The sequence below is a fragment of the Ranitomeya imitator genome, chromosome 5 (genome assembly GCF_032444005.1).
Source record: "Ranitomeya imitator isolate aRanImi1 chromosome 5, aRanImi1.pri, whole genome shotgun sequence".
In the NCBI taxonomy this organism is placed as follows: domain Eukaryota; kingdom Metazoa; phylum Chordata; class Amphibia; order Anura; family Dendrobatidae; genus Ranitomeya; species Ranitomeya imitator.
In genome coordinates this window covers 298,455,967-298,474,590 of record NC_091286.1, presented here as the reverse complement: position 1 = coordinate 298,474,590, position 18,624 = coordinate 298,455,967, and the positions used below count along the sequence as shown (strand labels likewise).

The 18,624-nt window shown below is 41.4% G+C and overlaps 1 protein-coding gene across 7 annotated transcripts in view; it reads right to left on the bottom strand.

Annotated features, from left to right (window-relative positions):
* The window catches only part of ATG5 (autophagy related 5), a 260,439-nt gene that overhangs the window by 233,014 nt on the left and 8,801 nt on the right, over positions 1-18,624 (bottom strand). For all 7 annotated transcript variants that reach the window (XM_069726288.1, XM_069726292.1, XM_069726291.1 and 4 more), the window contains exons 3-4: positions 16,940-17,067; positions 9,853-9,931 (exon numbers count right to left, since the gene is read on the bottom strand). In XM_069726288.1, coding sequence (XP_069582389.1) covers positions 9,853-9,931; positions 16,940-17,067 — 207 coding nt within the window. The remainder of the gene's footprint in view (positions 1-9,852; positions 9,932-16,939; positions 17,068-18,624) is intronic.

The following is an 18,624-nucleotide window of genomic DNA, read 5'->3' as shown; positions in this document are numbered from 1 at the left end:
TTATTACCATCAGTAACGTGGAATGCCCCTATATTTCCGTTAACAGATGACATACCTGAGTGAGGGCTTGCTTTTTTGTGGATTGAGTTGAAGCTTTTTGGGAACATTGTACGTAACATTTGGAATCACATTTATCCAGCGCTCTACGCTGACCACTTACTTTGGGATTTTCATCTAAATCTCTGAGTGACGTGATTCAGATGAAACCCCTGAGGGATCCAATCACTACAATGAGGTAGCAGAGTTACTCTGGACTTCTTCTGGCTTCTGTTCAGCGGTGTCTTTTCAGAAGTGCACAAAACTGTGGCCGACAGCACTTTTATACAATCCTAAAAAGACGGACACCGCCGGATCACAGGTCCTATTGCATCCACAGTGCCTCTATATGCCTCATTATAGAGAATTATCCGCCAAATGTTGTCTGAATCAAGTATTTTAGAGATTTACACAGAAACCCCGATGCAAGCGCTCACAGCAGGATGAAAAAAAAAAAAAATTCAACAGCAGGTGAAGAATTTTATACGCCATTCCTCGTGTGGTATAAGTGATTAGGCGACTTTATTCTTCGGGTCGGTGTGATTACCGCGATACCAGATTTATAAATCGGGTTTTTATATTCAGCTGCTGTCATAATAAAAGATGCTTTAATTGCAAAAATTGTTTTTGCATCACCACATTTTGAGAGCTATAATTTGTTCATGTTTTGGCCCACAGTCATGTGATGGCTTGTTTTTTTGCGGGACGAGTTGATGTTTTAATTGGTGACATTTTTTGATCGCTTTCTATTCCAATTTTTGGGAAGCAGAATGAACAGCAGTTCAGGATTTTTTTTTGAGCAGGGAAGGTGTTATACCGTTCCATGTGTGGTAAAATTGATGAGGCAGTTTTATTTTTTGCGACAGTACGATTACAGCGATACCTCATTTATATAGTCTTTTTATGTTTTGGCGCTTTTACACAAAATATTTTATAGAAAAAATTATTTTTGCATCACTTTATTCTGAGAGCTATAACGTTTTATTTTTTCTGCTCATGGAGCTGTATGGCAGCTTGTTTTTTGCGGGACAAGATGACGTTTTCAGCGGTAGCATGTTTATTTATATCAGTCTTTTTGATCGCGTTTTATTCCTGTTTATGTTTGGTGGGATGATAAAAAGCAAGGCAAAAAACAATGCTTTACTTTTTTATGATGTTCACTAAAGGTTTTAAGTAGAGATGAGCGAATATACTAGTTACTCGAGATTTCAAGCACGCTCGGGGGTCCTCCGAGTATTTTTTAGTGCTCAGAGACTTAGTTTTTCTTGCCGCAGCTGAACGATTTACATCTCTTAGCCAGCTTGATTACATGTGGGGATTCCCAAGCAACCAGGCAACCCCCACATGTACTTTTGCTGGCTAACAGATGTATATCATTCAGCTGCGGCAAGAAAAACTAAATCTCGAGTAACGAGTATATTCGCTCATCTCTAGTCTTTATGGGAGATTAGACTCTGCAATCTTCTGATCGTCTGTGCTACACATAGCAAAGCTTCAACCCTGCTATGTGCAGCTAAAATGCTCATCTGCTACGAGCGTCAGTCTAGGGGCAGCGTTCATAGCTATCCATCAATGACAACTACAGGGGTCTACTGCAGACTCCAGGTTGTCATGCCAAACCATCGGTCATGTGACACAGGCCCCGATGGGCAGAGTTTGTGATGCGACATTTGTCAGATTGACAGCGGCATTGAACATGTTAACAGGTGGATCGAGATTCCATGCGTGGCTGTTAGGGGCACAAAAATGTGCAGGAAAAGTTGTGGGCTCATTGCCTGAGCACAAAGAAAACAGGGGGAGGCGACCTTGGACGCACCTAAAACTTCCAAGGTCTTAAAGGGATTAATAAGGGGACACAGGCCATAGAATACTGAAGAGAGTCCTAGCTGTGTGTCTAACATCAGATGTGATGTTGCTAAGAAATCATCTTTTATCACTTAATATAAAATGACCTCTTCCAGGCTCTAGGGAGGATGGCGCCTGGAAGATAATCTCTGGAGGTAGAGATTATTTTACATTAAGGGGAGTTAGTGAGACAAGTAACTAAGGCTACTTTCACACTAGTGTTTTCTGCAATCCGTCACAATGCGTCGTTTTGCAGAAAAAACGCATCCTGCAAAAGTGCTTGCAGGATGCGTTTTTTCCCCATAGACTTGCATTGACGACGCATTTGCGACGGATTGCCACACGTCGCATCCGTCGAGCGACGGATGCGTCGTGCTTTTGCGGACCGTCGGGTGAAAAAAGACGCTACATGTAACGTTTTTTTCTCCTGACGGACCGCTTTTTCCAACCGCGCATGCGTGGCCGGAACTCCGCCCCCACCTCCCCGCACCTTACAATGGGGCAGCGGATGCGCCGGAAAAATGCATCCGCTGCACCCATTGTGCAATGCAACAAACGCTAGCGTCGGAATCTCTCCCCGACGCATTGCGACGGGGAGATTCCGACGCTAGTGTGAAAGAAGCCTAACACAGAACAGGAGAAATTACATTTGTCTTCTTCCAAACACATTTCTTGCTTCTTTCTCAGCTCTGCTGTATTGCAACAATATTGCGGCCCTGTCTGCCTGTGAGATGGAAGCTAAAGCTGAGAGGAACCTGCAGATGTGTCAGGTACAATCACACACAGCTCTGCAGTGGGATCAGGAGAGCAGAGAGCGGCCATAACAAAGTATATGACACTAACTCCCCCTTATATTTAAAACAAGCTCTGGAGACAGTTATCTTCCAGGCACCATCTGCCCCAGAGCCTGGAAGAGGGCATTTATATAAAGAGATACAAAGTTATATAGGTTTGTCATGAACTTCTGATGAAGAAGCGGGTCGGAGTTTGGCAGCGACATTTTAGATCCATCTTTCCATGTGCCTACAAATCTTACTGCAGCAGAGACTGGAGTAGCAATTGCAGAAAGGTCACAACACTCATCTCTGACGCTGCCGATTCATGAAGAGGCATGTACATCTTCATGAATCAGGGGTGTTTTAATCTTGCACATCTCCTAATCAAGACCAATGTGAACAACAAATTGGGTCCATAGTGTTTTTATACAGAGCCAAATACACCATACGGTTATTGGAGTGCAGAAAAAGAATGATACAACCTAGAAGATCTATGCGTGCAGCATTGTGGAACAAGTGACTCAGAACTAGAGCCACAGCTTCACGTACTGAAAGGGAGGCTACATTTCTGCCAGCATCTAAGAGTACAGTGGTTTTGATAAACCGTTTGGATGTTATCAAAGTTAGTTCAGTTTACTCAAAGACTGAAAATAAAAACATGTTAAGTCATGCCCTGCATGTCGGATTCGAAGATGACGCTGAATAAAGTAGACATGAGTCTGTTTTTAGCTGAACACTCATGGTTTAGAAATCACCTACTCAAAAAAGGTTCTTAGTCAGCACTTTAGCTTCTTAGTCTAAAGGGACTTTTTAATGTAAATCAACATTTGCACAGTACAAAAATCAGCAAAATATTAGAGATGTTTCTTATAGCCCACTATTATTCACTACAAAGCATCTAAAAGCATTATTATTAAAATAAGATGCAACAATACGGGATGTTTCCATCATTTACCTATATAAAGTTGCCCCAGGCACCTGCAGCCCTTTATGATTTATAGTGGGTGTGCGCAGCAATGGCTTGAAAAGTTATTTGGCTATTACCTAGAGGGTTTACAGTAGTATAGCAGTAGAAGACAAGGGCGTCCAAGCTCAGCCAATGGATACTAAACTCATGCCCACAGCGACAAATTATTTTGCAGGTTTTTGCCACAATTTTGCAAAGTCAATTTTCAAACTTTAAATTGTAGCTTTTTAAAAGGCATCTCCGGTCATACGATATTCATGAGCTTTACTTAGGTTCTGTCTGAAGGCACCCCCAGTGATCAGCTGTTATTAGCCCTGACAACAGTCAGATTAACTCTTACAAAGGAGTGGATCTACACAGATCTGCACAGTGAAGCCGTGGTCCATGGACCCTACCACAACTAATAAAAGCTGATAGGTGAAGTTGCTAGATCATCACTATTTGGATATTGCTGACTCGCCCCAAGGGTAAGTTATCAGTATCAAATGACAAAACAACCACTTTAAGGCTATGTGCACACGTTGCGGATTAGGCTTAGGAATTGCTGGTGCGAATTCTGCCTCTCCTGGCAGAAAACGCACCTGCAGATTTGTCGCATTTTTTGTGCGGTTCCACAGCGTTTGTGCGTTTTTGCTGCGGTTTTCTTGCGGATTTGCCGCATTTTTTACCCCTGCGGTTTTCTATAATGGAATGGGTAGAAAAACGCTGCAGATTAAAAGAAGTAGCATGTCACTACTTTTTTGTGAAACCACAGAAAGTGTGGACAGCATTTTTTTTTTCTCATTGATTTACATTGTACTGTAAATCAATTACGGATCTGCAGCGTTTCTGCACTGCAAAAAACGCTGCGCATCCACAGAGAATCCGCAACGTGTGCACATACCCTAAAGGGGTATTCTCAAGTTGTCTACTGAACAGTTCAGAGCTATGCAGGCTACTTTATTCATGGTTTCTGGCAGTTCTATATGAGTGACAGCTCTGGTAAGCAGCGCAGCTACAGTATTAGTAGAAATATAAAGCTCAGCACACGTTCTGCTGTAACACAGTCAGCTATCAGTGGCTTATTTTTAAGTCCACACTGTAATCATATTTACACATAGCGATAACAGGACATTTGATCAAGGACATGGCTCAGGACAGCAAGAGCTGTGATTAGGAGAACTGATCCAGGAGAAGATGATGATGCAGGAAGGTGATTTAGCTACCATATATACTCGAGTATAAGCCGACCCCCCTAATTTTGCAACAAAAAACTGGGAAAACTTAATGACTCGAGTATAAGCCTAGGATGGGAAATGCAGCAGCTACTGGTAAATTTCAAAAATAAAAATAGATACCAATAAAAGTAAAATTAATTGAGACATCAGTAGATTAAGTGTTTTTGAATATCCATATTGAATCAGGAGCCCCATATAATGCTCCATACAGTTTATGATGGGCCCCATAAGATGCTCCATATTAAAATATGCCCCATATAATGCTGCACAAATGCTGATTATGACCCCACAAGATGCTCCATACAGATATTTGCCCCATATAATGCTGCACATTGCCACATAAGATGCCCCATACAGATATTTGCCCCATATCATGCTGCACATGGCCCCATACAGATGCCCCAGATATTTGCCCCCCATATCATGCTGCACATGGCCACATAAGATGCCCCATACAGATATTTGCCCCTCATATCATGCTGCACATGGCCACATAAGATGCCCCATACAGATATTTGCCCCCATATAATGCTGCACATGGCCACATAAGATGCCCCATACAGATATTTGCCCCTCATATCATGCTGCACATGGCCACATAAGATGCCCCATACAGATATTTGCCCCCATATAATGCTGCACATGGCCACATAAGATGCCCCATACAGATATTTGCCCCCATATAATGCTGCACATGGCCACATAAGATGCCCCATACAGATATTTGCCCCCATATAATGCTGCACATGGCCACATAAGATACCCCATACAGATATGTGCCCCCATATAATGCTGCACATGGCCACATAAGATACCCCATACAGATATTTGCCCCCATATAATGCTGCACATCAGGGTGGATAAAAATTAATGTTTTGTTGTTTTTTTTTAAATAAAAAAAAAAAAAAAAATCAGATTTTTTTTATTTAAATCGGATTTTTTTCAATAAACTGCTTTTTGAGGAAAATATTTTACCATCCAAAGGTTCTTCCATCATGAGATAAAGCTGAGTTGTTTAACTCAGTAGAATAAAGGCTGTATATGTGTAACATTCACAATGCCATGCTCTTCCAGAGGTTTCTGTAGGATTAGTGGGCAGTTTCTCTCCTATATTATCACAGACACTCGCTTTACTTACGCAGTTCTCAAAACTGAATTTGACTCCGCAGAGGTCCCAGCCTCTTCTTCACGGCAAAAATGTTACAACATGAACAGAGTTGAGAAAAAGACCTTAATCCTATTGTTCTGCAAACCTATGAATACAGAATCAACCCCTTCAGTGCCAAGTCCAAGAAGTTAGACAATATGTTTCTGATTGTTTGGAGTGGAATAGATCTGCACAACACAAGAAGAATGTGAATCTAAGTGTGAGGAGGAGGAAGGGCAAGCAGACAAGAAAATGAAAGTGAAACTTTGAGCACAATACTGCAGCATAGCCACAGACAGACAAGTCTGGATCTGTTTGTGTGTACGATCTGAGGTTTATTACATTCTTTCCTTATAATGGCAGCAGGCCGTAAAAGAGACCCAGTTTGGGAATATTTTAATGTAGCTCATTCGCCTATCGGTAAGGCAGGCATGCGTACAAAATGCAAACGATGCAACAAAGAGATGCAAGGCCTGATGGCGCGAATGAGGCAATATCATGAGAAGTGCGGTGATGAAGATGACCCTCAATCCACCATCCCCTTGTTAGGGAGGTGGAGAGGAACCGTCCGGCTCCTTGTGCCATCTGCTTTAACAGTGGTGGTACAGTGGGGGCTGCTCGGACGCCAAAAAGAAGGAGCCTCTGTACATCCACGGAGTTCAAGCCCCCGGTTGGACTGGGCAAGTTGTCCGGCAATAGGCCTGGCTCCAGGAGAGGTTACATAGAGGCGACACTGCATGTGCTCGCACGTTATTGGTGTGGGGAGGCCGGGACCCGAAGGAACCGTCGCACCTAAAGTGAGCTCAGTCATGGCTTCCCACGTCGCAGGAGAGGATACGGGGAGACGACCCTCCGCGTTCTACAGACACTAAGCAAGAACAGGTTAGCTGAGAGCCAGCAGGAAGGTGTATACTGCAGAGGAGCTGCTAACTTTTTTTGTATCACTTAGTGTCAGCCTCCTATTGGCAGCAGCATTCACCCTCGGTCTGTGTCCCCCAATGAGGCGTCATGCATAAGCTGATGTAGTTAAAAAGCGCTGCGTTATCATGTGTTTTTGCAAGAGTTTGCGGACAATATACTACGGACTCAACCGCAAATGTGAACCTAGCCTAAGCCAGTTACCGCATATACTCGAGTATACGCCGTGATTTTCAGCCCATTCTTTAGGCTGAAAGTGCCCCTCTCGGCTTATACTCGAGTCATTGTCCCAGGGAGGGAGGGCTCGGTGGGGGAGGGGAAGCGGCGGCTGTGACATACTCACCTGCTCCTGGCAAGATCCTGCATCTCCGATGGTCTCCGAGCGCTGACAGCTTCTTCCAGCATTGAGCAGTCACATGGTACCGCTCATTAAAGTAAGGCCGGGATCACACATACGCGAGATACGGCCGAGTCTCGCAGGTGAAAACCCAACTCTGACGCCAGCACTCCGGAGCGGAGTGTGCGGCTCCATGTATTGCTGTGCGGCTGCATGCTCCGCACTGGAGTGCCGGCGCCAGAGCTGGGTTTTCACCTGCCAGACTCAGCCGTATCTCGCGTATGTGTGATCCCAGCCTAATGAATATGGACGCGACTCCACTCCCATAGGGGTGGAGCCGCATATTCATTACTGTAACGAACGTACTGGTGACCGCTCAACGCTGGAAGAAGCTATCAGCGCCCGGAGAAGACCATCAGGGAAGCTGTCAGGGACCGCGCCGGGAGTAGGTGAGTATAATGGGGAGGGTGATCAGCATTGCGCGATATTCACCTGTCCTCGTTCCACCGCCGGGCTCAGTCTTCCGCATCCTCTGCTGTGACGCTCAGGTCAGAGGGAGTGATGACGTGGTCAGTGCACACCCTCTGCCTGAACGTCAGTGCAGAGGAAACGGAAGACACAGCGGCGCCCGGCGGTGGAACGAGGACAGGTGAATATTGCAAGTGCCGGGGCCTGAGCGACGAGAGATGAGTATGCTATTTTTTTTTTTTAATCAAAGCAACGGCATATGGGGCAAATATCTCTATGGAGCATCTTATGGGGCCATAATCAGCATTTGTGCAGCATTATATGGGGCAAATATCTCTATGGAGCATCTTATGGGGCCCTTATTAACCTTTATGCAGCATTATATGGGGCAAATGTGTCTATGGAGCATCTTATGGGGCATTAATCTTTGTGCAGCATTATATGGGGGATATTTTAATATAGAGCATCTTATGCTCACCATATGCTGTATGGAGCATTATATGGGTCTCCTGATTCAATATGGATATTCAAAAACACTTAACCTACTGATATCTCAATTAATTTTACTTTTATTGGTATCGATTTTTATTTTTGAAAGTTAGTTACTTACCCATGTACACACATTTTCCCCCAGACCGAGCATTCTCATTTTGTGTTCCAACCTCGTGTGGCATGGTATCAAACGTTCGGAAAAATCAAGATATACCACGTCCAATGACTCACTTTGGTCCAGTCTATAGCTTAACTCTTTATAAAAACTGATTAGATTGGTTTGACAGGAGCGATTCTGATATGGAGTTAAACAGTTATTCTCACTGAGATAATCCAGAATAACATCCCTCAGAAACCCTTCAAATATTTTACCAACAATAGAGGTTAGACTTACTGGCCTATAATTTCCAGGTTCACTTTTAGAGCCCTTTTTGGATATTGGTACCACATTTGCTATGCGCCAGTCCTGTGGAACAGACCCCGTTGCTCTGGAGTCCCTAAATATAAGAAATAATGGTTTGTCTATTACATTACTTAGTTCTCTTAGTACTCGTGGGTGTATGCCATCCGGACCCGGAGATTTATCTATTTTAATCTTATTTAGCCGGTTTCGCACCTCTTCTTGGGTTAGATTGGTGACCCTTAATATGGGGTTTTCATTGTTTCTTGGGATTTCACTTAGCATTTCATTTTCCACCGTGAATACCGTGGAGAAGAAGGTGTTTAATATATTAGCTTTTTTTTTTCATCATCTACCACCATTCTTTCCTCACAATTTTTTCAGGTGCCTACACTTACACTTATGATTCTTTTACTATTGATCTATTGATATAGTTGAACAGTTTGGGATTAGTTTTACTCTCCTTAGCAATGTGCTTCTCTGTTTCCTTTTTGGCAGCTTTGATTAGTTTTTTAGATAAAGTATTTTTCTCCCTATGGTTTTTTTTAGAGCTTCAACGGTGCCATCCTGCTTTAGTAGTTTAAATGCTTTGTTTTTACTGTTAATTGCCTGTCTTACTTCTTTGTTTAGCCACATTGGGTTTTTCCTATTTCTAGTCCTTTTATTCCCACAAGGTATAAACCGCTTACAGTGCCTATTTAGGATGTTCTTAAACATTTCCCATTTATTATCTGTATTCTTATTTCTGAGGATATTGTCTCAGTCTACCAGATTAAGGGCATCTCTAAGCTGGTCAAACTTTGCCTTCCTAAAGTTCAGTGTTTTTGTGACTCCCTGACAAGTCCCCCTAGCGAAAGACAAGTGAAACAATACAATATTGTGGTCGCTATTTCCTAGATGACCGACGACCTGCAGATTTGTTATTCTGTCAGGTCCATTAGATAGTATTAAGTCCAAACGTGCTGCTCCTCTGGTTGGATTCTGCACCAATTGTGAAAGATAACCAAGAAAAATTAATAGCAGAAACCTGTTGCAGTTCTCTGCTTCCTAGTTAATATCCGGGTAGTAAAAGTCCCCCATAACAAGGACCCCCTAAAACCAGGTTAAGAATTTTACAGTCCTGGACAACCTCTAAGTGTATGAACATACAAAATTGATAAGAGAAATATGGGTATATGATATAATCATACATAATGGAAGTGAATCTTTTTATTTAAACATTCCTTAAACAAGAGCATTATCAACATACCTTGAAGTGGACGGTGATGCTCCAAGGTAGAGATGTGTTTGATGCATGCTGATCAAAAAGTAAGCCAATTGGGTAATGCCTTAAACAAAAACAAACAATTAGACCAAAAAAAGCAAACAAAAAAATCTATTTCGAAAAGGATCAAATACTTACGGTAATTAAAATATTCTTTAAACATAGGAGAAACTCTCTTCTATAGATACTTTACATGAAGCCTCTTTTTTGTAGTAAACAATTAGATTATTTACACATACGGGAAAATGGAAACTCTGAATATAAAATGTAGGGTGACAATGTAGAAGTATAGAGGTCCACATAATAGATGAAACTGTGCTAGCAGTTCTGCTTCCCCGGTCTATTAGCTGATATTTACATCTTGCATTGCTGAAGATCAGTCCGGAGGCTGAGATTACACATGCAGGCCCCATTATATGAGAGTGTCCAGAGGAAATGGTCATTCTACAGTTATAGGAAGAGCTCCAAAATAAAAGCATTGTAGCAATGAGAGTACTATTTTACTTAATGGTATGGTTATGAAGCGCTTGAAGAATTAGCTATTTTATGCCCAATGTATGTGAAGGTCACGCTTGTCATCTGTCAGATCTTTTGGGGTGTGTACAGCTGTTCAACATATAGTTAGGTGTATTGTTGTGGCACATTTGCGGAAGATACAGCCAAAACATTGTATGAATAGACTAATAAAGAGGTCATGATAAAATGTGAATATCTTTTTTGTAACTGGTAAACAGCATAAGCTTGATAAGCTAATATTTATACAAGCAGATTAAGAACACTAATGTAAAAGATTCCATCTATTTTGTGTGGATTACAATATTGGAAAACAATCAGTTATTTTATAAAAAAAATAAAAAAACAGCGCACAGTGCTGTACATGATATCAGACCATCATGTGAGGCTCACAAAGATGAAAAGGCAAATGCGCCATCTTGTGGAGATCAGTATCAGTGCTGCAAATTGCTTACTAGTTAAGTTCTATACTTAAAAGGGATGGTCTGGTGAAAAGAAGTTACCACCTCTCCGCAGAGTGTGTACTCTACCTCCGTCCTACTCATTCCCTATGGGGCTGCCAAGCACTGCACTAGGCATTTTATGGCACCCCATAGAGAATGAATGCATCAGCAGTTGGGTACCGAACCTACCTACATTTTGTAAAAGGAATAAAAGTTCCTGGATCTCCCAATTGGTGTGGATCCTAATGGTGGGACACCAACCGATCAGCAAGTTATCGCCTATCCTCAGGACAACTTGTTTTAACTGGACAATCTCATACATGAGCCAATAATTGACCAAATTAGTATTCATCAAAATATCCACGTCTGATGTTTGGCTGATTTCTTGGCCAACTGGTGGCATGTTTACACAGACCAAAAATTCATTAATGGCTGACCATTTATGCAAACCAAAAAATCATTGCCGTTAGCGACATCTCCCAGGGAAAAGAGAAATACAACAATATGCACATGTTAGAAAGACTGACCAATATTATTAAAGACCGCACTCATCATATTATATAGCACTGTGTACTTACAATTGCTCATTTTACCTTTCTACCCAGCAAATTGCTCTCTTTTCCATTAGTACTACGATATCATGCTTCTACATAGAGAAGAATTAGCTGGGCGAAAGGCAAAATGAGCAATTGTAAGTACATAGTGAATATAATGTATAATTATATATATATATATATATATATATATATATATATATATATATATATATATATATATATATATATATATATATATAATTGTAATATATCAAGGGGAATAAAAGCTTTGATGGGAGTGCTCCTTTAATGTTCTCTCCACCATCGAAGTTTGTATCGGTCTGTGCTGTGTATATAAAAGTTAAAAAAAAAAAACGCATTTATCACACTGCCCACATAAGACAATCAAAAGTAATGGAGGATTTATTAGTAATTTACTATTTTAGGCTCCCACCACTTTTTATAATAATTGTTTGACCCTTATTACATAAAAGAAAAAAAAAAATTATAAATGGTTTTATTTCTTGTACCACCTATATATTTCTTAAAGCTAGTATTTTGACTGGACAGTTTGGTTCAGGTATCTAAACACAATCTATGACACTGGAATTGCAGATTAGGACATGAATGTCAGAGGAGTGGGTGCCCTGAGCCCCATAAGAGGGGCAATAAATTGCTTCGCTCACTCAGACCAGTCACTTGAATGGGCACTGAGAAATATTACATCTCTGCCAAAAGGAAAATAGTCAGGCAGATCTGCTGTAACCCTTAACCCCTTAGTGACTAAGCCAAATAATTGAAATCTGACAAGTGTCACTATATGTGGTAATAACTCTGGACCGCTTTAACATATCCCATTGATTTTGAGACTGTTTTTTCGTGACGTATTGTACTTTATGACAATGGTAAATTGATGTCGATATTTTATGCATTTATAAAAATATGATACATTTTACTTTTTTTTTTTTTTTTTTTTTTTTTAAACTGGCAATTATTCAACTTTGAATGATTATCCCTTTAATCCAGATAGTCATATCACACAAAAACATTAACATTTCCCACATGTCTGTTGTACATCAGCACCATTTGTAAAATGTGTTTTTATTTTGTTAGCATTTTAGAAGGTTTAAGAATGTAGTAGCAATTTCTCATTTTTTTCAATGAAATTTACAAAACGTATTTTTTTTAGGGACCTATTAAGTTTGGAATTAAGTTTGGGGGGTCCTACATATTGGAAACCCCCAAAAGTGATACCATTTTACAAACAGCACCCCTGCTGTCAGGTAGTTTATTAACCCTTAAGATGCTTTTTCAGGAATTAAAGCAAAATGACATAACAGGAATGAAGACATTTATTTTTATCAAAATGTTGATAACTTCTGAACAAGCCGCTATAGCTGGCAGACTATAAGGCTGTTATTTGGCAATGAATTGCCATGCCAAATATCAGGACCACACATCAAGATCTCAGGGTGCCAATGGGGTTAAAGAGGAAACACCCACACTCTGTTAACCATCCAGATGCTGTTGTCTTTATTGACAGCAGCATTTAAGAGGTTAAACTACTATAGCCAGTACCAACACGAATCACGGCTGATGCAGCAAGTTGTCAGCTATATTGTGCAGCTTACAGCTACAGGATTGTCGCCCATCGGGAGATACTAGTCTCTTATCGCAGGTCTGTAAAAAGACGTATTGGTGGTCACTAAGGGGTTAATATATGCTGCATATACAGTAGCATATTATTGATTTGATTCCCATTATCCAGTCACTTCAATTGAAGAGATTTCCAATGAAAATGTTTATCACCTATCTCCATCCCTGCATTGGAGATGCAATAATACATTTATTACCTACCATGTGAATTTAGAGGCAAAACCCCTTAAACAGTGACATCACTGTCCACAACAGCCAACATGTCTGTACCATATATTTCCAACCCAAGTTCTGGTTCTACGGTTGTCACAAGACCTCCTACCTTGTTTTCCTCTTCTCATCAACCCACCACCTCCAAGAGTTCTCCCATGCATCTATGTTCTAGAAACATGATTCTCCCACCCTCAAACCTTGCCTCTTTAAAAAAGCTCACAACTATAAAAACTACAATGGTATATGAGCAGCTTCTACCGTCAGTGGTCTCCTCCCTTCTTTTGTAGTTTGCAAGTCCTCTTTCTCAGTCTTTTAAATGGATGCAAGATGGACTATTACAATCGGTGGCTCTTTTCACATGTTATTTTGCATCAGCGTGATGTACCGTATGTTTAAAAGACAAACTTGTGAACAAGACCTCACTCTAAATTGCAAAAGTTCACAAAGCTATACGGAGATAGAGATAGGACGGTCGGTCACAGATGGCTGCTGATCTGACTCATGTGGCTTTAGTAGGTATTAAAAATGACCCTTCACCCTGGCATAACGTTCGTTATGAATAGCCACCCTACTCAGGGCGTAGCAGTAAGTCTGAACCCCACCTCCAGAGCATAGGAAAGGCAGAGACCGTGTGGTTCTGACGTACCACTGTACTCCCTACAATACCGTTGATGTAGGTTGACCAGAACCCCAGTTTCATAGGAGGAAACTGTGGGAAGAAAATGGGAATCACGTAGGAGGAATTTACACGACAAATGTATCATCAGGGTGGAAACTTGCTGCTATAAGGGGTCTTGCTGTGGAAGACACCAGGATACACCTGATGCAGTAGTAAAGAAAGTTAAGACAAAAAATGTAAAGCTTCAACTAGGAAATTGCTATTTTTCTCTCTACAGACAACATATTTTGACATCAAATCACATCTTAATAGAAAGAAACAATCAGCAATTATTCAGATATTTTCCTGTTCGACTTGTGAAAAACAGCAAGTGACTATACAGCTGAGCGTCCCACTTCTGAAGGATCACAGATCGATGTCACTGCGTTTCTTTATGCAGCAAAGTACTCGACAACTTGCTGGACTGTATGTAGGCAGTTTTCGTTACTTGGCAGGTGAGGTTTGTTGCCTATGGTGGAAGGTTGCAGGGCATGGCCCTACCCCTGTCAACAAATATACGTAACCCAATAGTATAAAAATCCCACTAAACAAGGCCATAAAAAGAAACCTCTGGTTTTTAGCCTAGGCCAACATTGCCTGTTTTATTTTTTAAAGTGTGGGAGATACTATGATGTTTTTATAAATTGGAAGGGAGAAGGGAGAGGGACGAAGGAGCTTACCACGCTGGTCACTGCCAAACCAAATGGGGAAAGATTCCGTTTATTTGATTTACAAAAGAATCTCAGATGTCCGTAGAATGTAATATGTGACAGCCTCCTTAACTGCTAAAATAGAGCTTTTCAAGACAACATGGGCTCCTTGGGACTACTTTTGGGCCCAATATAATGGATGATTTGTTGTGACTACTCACAATCCATATACCAGACCCCCATTTGTTTCTGCCCTTTGTCTGTTCCTATTGAATATGATGTATAATGGGCCTATAGGTGGTTACATATAACGGATATGTTTGTATGTCTGTATTAACATGAAGGGAGAGTCTATGGATAGTGGCGTCTTGCCTTTAACCCCTTCCAGACATGCACCTTACATATACTGCAGTTGTCAATGAGGACGGCTCAGGTGTTATACAGCTGCCTCTGACTGCAGAGATTGGTGCTTGAGAGCTAGTTCAGATCACTGCTGTTTAACTACTTAAATGCCACTGTCAATCTCTAATGGTGGCAGGTAACTTACAGCACTCTTTGACCCCTGCAATAGGATTGGATTTCTTTATCAGAATCACTGATAAGGGTATGAGCACAAAGAGTGCCTAGGGCAGAAAGAACTGAATCCATACCTGGCTGAGGCACAGCCCCATTCACTCAAGAAGAACTGTAGTGCACTTTTTGGGAGAACCCATGGCCAATGAGCCAGCAGAAAAGGTGAAAGCACCTTGCCTCCTTTGTTCTCATGATCGGCAGGGCTCCCAGAGATCAGGCCACTGCCGATCATAAAGACATAGGGGATATGCCATAAAATTACAAGATGGGCATATATCTCATGATTCATACATCTGCCTTTCCCATTTGTGATAAGGGTACAAAACAAATGTATTTAAAATTATTAAAGTGTAATGGAGTTCTGTAATCAGGGTGTACAAATGACTGAACACGGGATAGTGAAAGCAGTAAAAATAATTTCTGAAACTCCTGATCTGTCTTTCTGACTAAGAACGGCCCTTACCACTGACAGTTAGACAATGTTCTAAAGAAAATGAACTTTCACAGTTTAATGCCAAAATGAAAGTCATAGCTACACTGAAATCACTAAATAACAGCAAGCTTTCAATCAGAAGAAATAAAGAAAGAAAATACTAGGCAGATATTTGGACAAGGTTTGGAACAATGTCCTTTTATGGCAGGCTTAATAATTGGGGCGGTAGATCATTAACAAGGTTGGTCTGTCACAGTCACACTGTTACAAAGGGGGTCACATATCTGCAAGTTGGGCTGTCACTTGGTGGTCTCACCAGATTTCTGTTTAGTAACATATAGTGAGTAACCAATATTATAATTTTGGCATGTTGGATTCAAATATGCCTAATCCTCGTTTCCTGCCATCTCCTACAAAACGGCATGGAGACGCCGCTTCCAATACGGTGTCACTAACTGGACTGCGATGTTATTTTAATAAAATCAGGGTTTTATCTCTACAGTTCGCCTTGTGCCTCCTGGTCATCCCACCCACACCACTAGTTAGCAGCTTTCTGTATACACTGTGCATAGGAAGAAAGCAGCCAATCAGAATTCAGAGAACTGGTAGATCTGCAGCAGATAAAATAGTGATTTTATCAAAATGACAGCATCCAGACCAGCAAGTGACACATGGCCGGTATCGGGGTCTAGGCCCCTACGTCATGCCGGTATCAAAAAGCAAAAACCTGCTATCTGATTCCATTTGAGATTCCTAAACATCCCAATGGAAAAAGAGGTAACACTAACACCACCATCATGGAGCAAGAGGAACTCAAAACAAATGTACTCTTCTTTATTTCAGATATACCCTACATTAAATATGCCCATACACTAAGATAAAAGTCAGCCAAAATGGCCAATTTGACCATAATGAATGACAGCCATTTTCTTGAGATGAGCAATCATTTAGACCAATGACTGACTTATAACAGATATTTGGTTTTTTTCACAACACCAGTCAGGCATGAAGCTTTTTTCAGCCGATGATGAGCCCTGGCTGCATTATCTGCTGAAAATATCCAAACTTAGCCAATGCAGTTTGAGAAGAATTTTGAGCCATCAAAGATAAAATGTTTGCTTGCCGGACTCCAGTGGCAGTGACTTATGTACAACGACGAAGTCTTCCACAGACCGATCCCTCTCCCCCCACAACATAGAGTTGTGAAGCCAGCACTGACCTGCCCTTATTATATCACATGGGTCAGGAAATCACAATTACTATTTTTTTATTTCAATTTTTTTTTTTTTTACTTTGAACACCACTTCCTAATATATTTTAAGAAACATTTTCAGCAAGAAACTTACAAGATCTCCTATTCAGTCTTACAAAATGAACAATGCTTTCATGCAACTCACCATTTTAGAGGAATGCCTTCAAATTCAAACCAAATCTCGCCTATGTCTTCTGTCCTCAGGACTTTCTGAAAATGTTTCTTCACTTTATCAGTGACCAGGGTCAGGTAGCTCACACGAGGAAGAAGCAGCTGGAAAGAAATTATTTTTACCTGAATTGTATGATATTTGCTAAACTTTTATTCACTCTTTTTTAAAAGAAAAAAAAAATACTTCTTGTAAGGCTCTGTTCACATATGGACCTGAAGAGTCCATAAGAGTCACAATGCAGGTGATAGTACAGCTAATTAAAAGATATATACAACTTGGGCTACGTTCACATTAGCGTTGTGCGGTGCAGCGTCGGCGACGCAACGCACAACGCAAATGTTAACGAATGAACGCCGCAACATTTTGTGACGCATGCATTCATTTTTTCATGGTTTTTGGCACAGAAAAAACTGCATCATGCAGCGTCCTCTGCGCCCTGACAGTTGCGCCATAGGGACGCATGTGTCACAAAACGCAAGAGCAACGCATGTCCATGCGCCCCCCATGTTAAATATAGGGGCGCATGACGCATGCGTCGCCGCGGCTGCCCCCGACGCAACGCTAATGTGAACGTAACCTTAAACATTAAAAAAACAAATCACTACCTCATTTCTCATTAGCATAAAGTCCCAGAGACTTTAGATAGCTGTTGGCAGAACGATGGTTTGGTGGGCTAGATATTTCACCCAACTCTCCCTCACACAGGAGCCAACCAAATACTCCTGTGTTTTCTACGAGGACTTCTACTTCTTGTTAAAGACCTTAAAAATTAGCACTAAATAAAAGCACAGATCTGTGGAGCAATACGGCAAATTACCGTATATACTCGAGTATAAGCTGACCCCCCTAATTTTGCCACAAAAAAACTGGGAAAACTTAATGACTCGAGTATAAGCCTAGGGTGGGAAATGAAGCAGCTACCGGTAAATGTCAAAAGTAAAAATAGATACCAATAAAAGTAAAATTAATTGAGACATCAGTAGGTTAAGTGTTTTTGAATATCCATATTGAATCAGGAGCCCCATATAACGCTCCATAAAGTTTATAATGGCCCCATAAGATGCTCCATATTAAAATATGCCCCATATAATCCTGCATAAAGGTTAACAATGGCCCCATAAGATGCTCCATAGATACATTTGCCCAATATAATGCTGCACAAACCTTGATTATGGCCCCATAAGATGCTCCATACAGACACTTGCCCCATTTGCTGTGGCTGCGATTTAAAAAAAAAAAAAAAAAAAAATCACATACTCACCTCTCCATCACTCAGGCCCCCGTCACTTTCAATATTCACCTGACTTCGTTCCGGCGCTGCTCCATCTTCAGCGTCTTCTGCACTGACGTTCAGGCAGAGGGCGCGCACTAACCACGACACCGCGCCCTCTGACCTGAGCGTCACTGCAGAAGACGCTGAAGATGGAGCAGCGCCGGAAGGAGGAGCAGGTCAATATCATGCAGCGCTCCCCTCCCCGTTATACTCACCTGCTCCTGGCGCGGTGCAGTCCCTGGCTTCCCTGACGCCGCAGCTTCTTCCTGTATTGAGCGGTCACAGTTACCGCTCATTACAGTAATGAATATGGGGCTCCACCCCTATGGGAGGTGGAGCAGCATATTCATTACCATGTGATCGCTCAGTACTGGAAGAAGCTGCC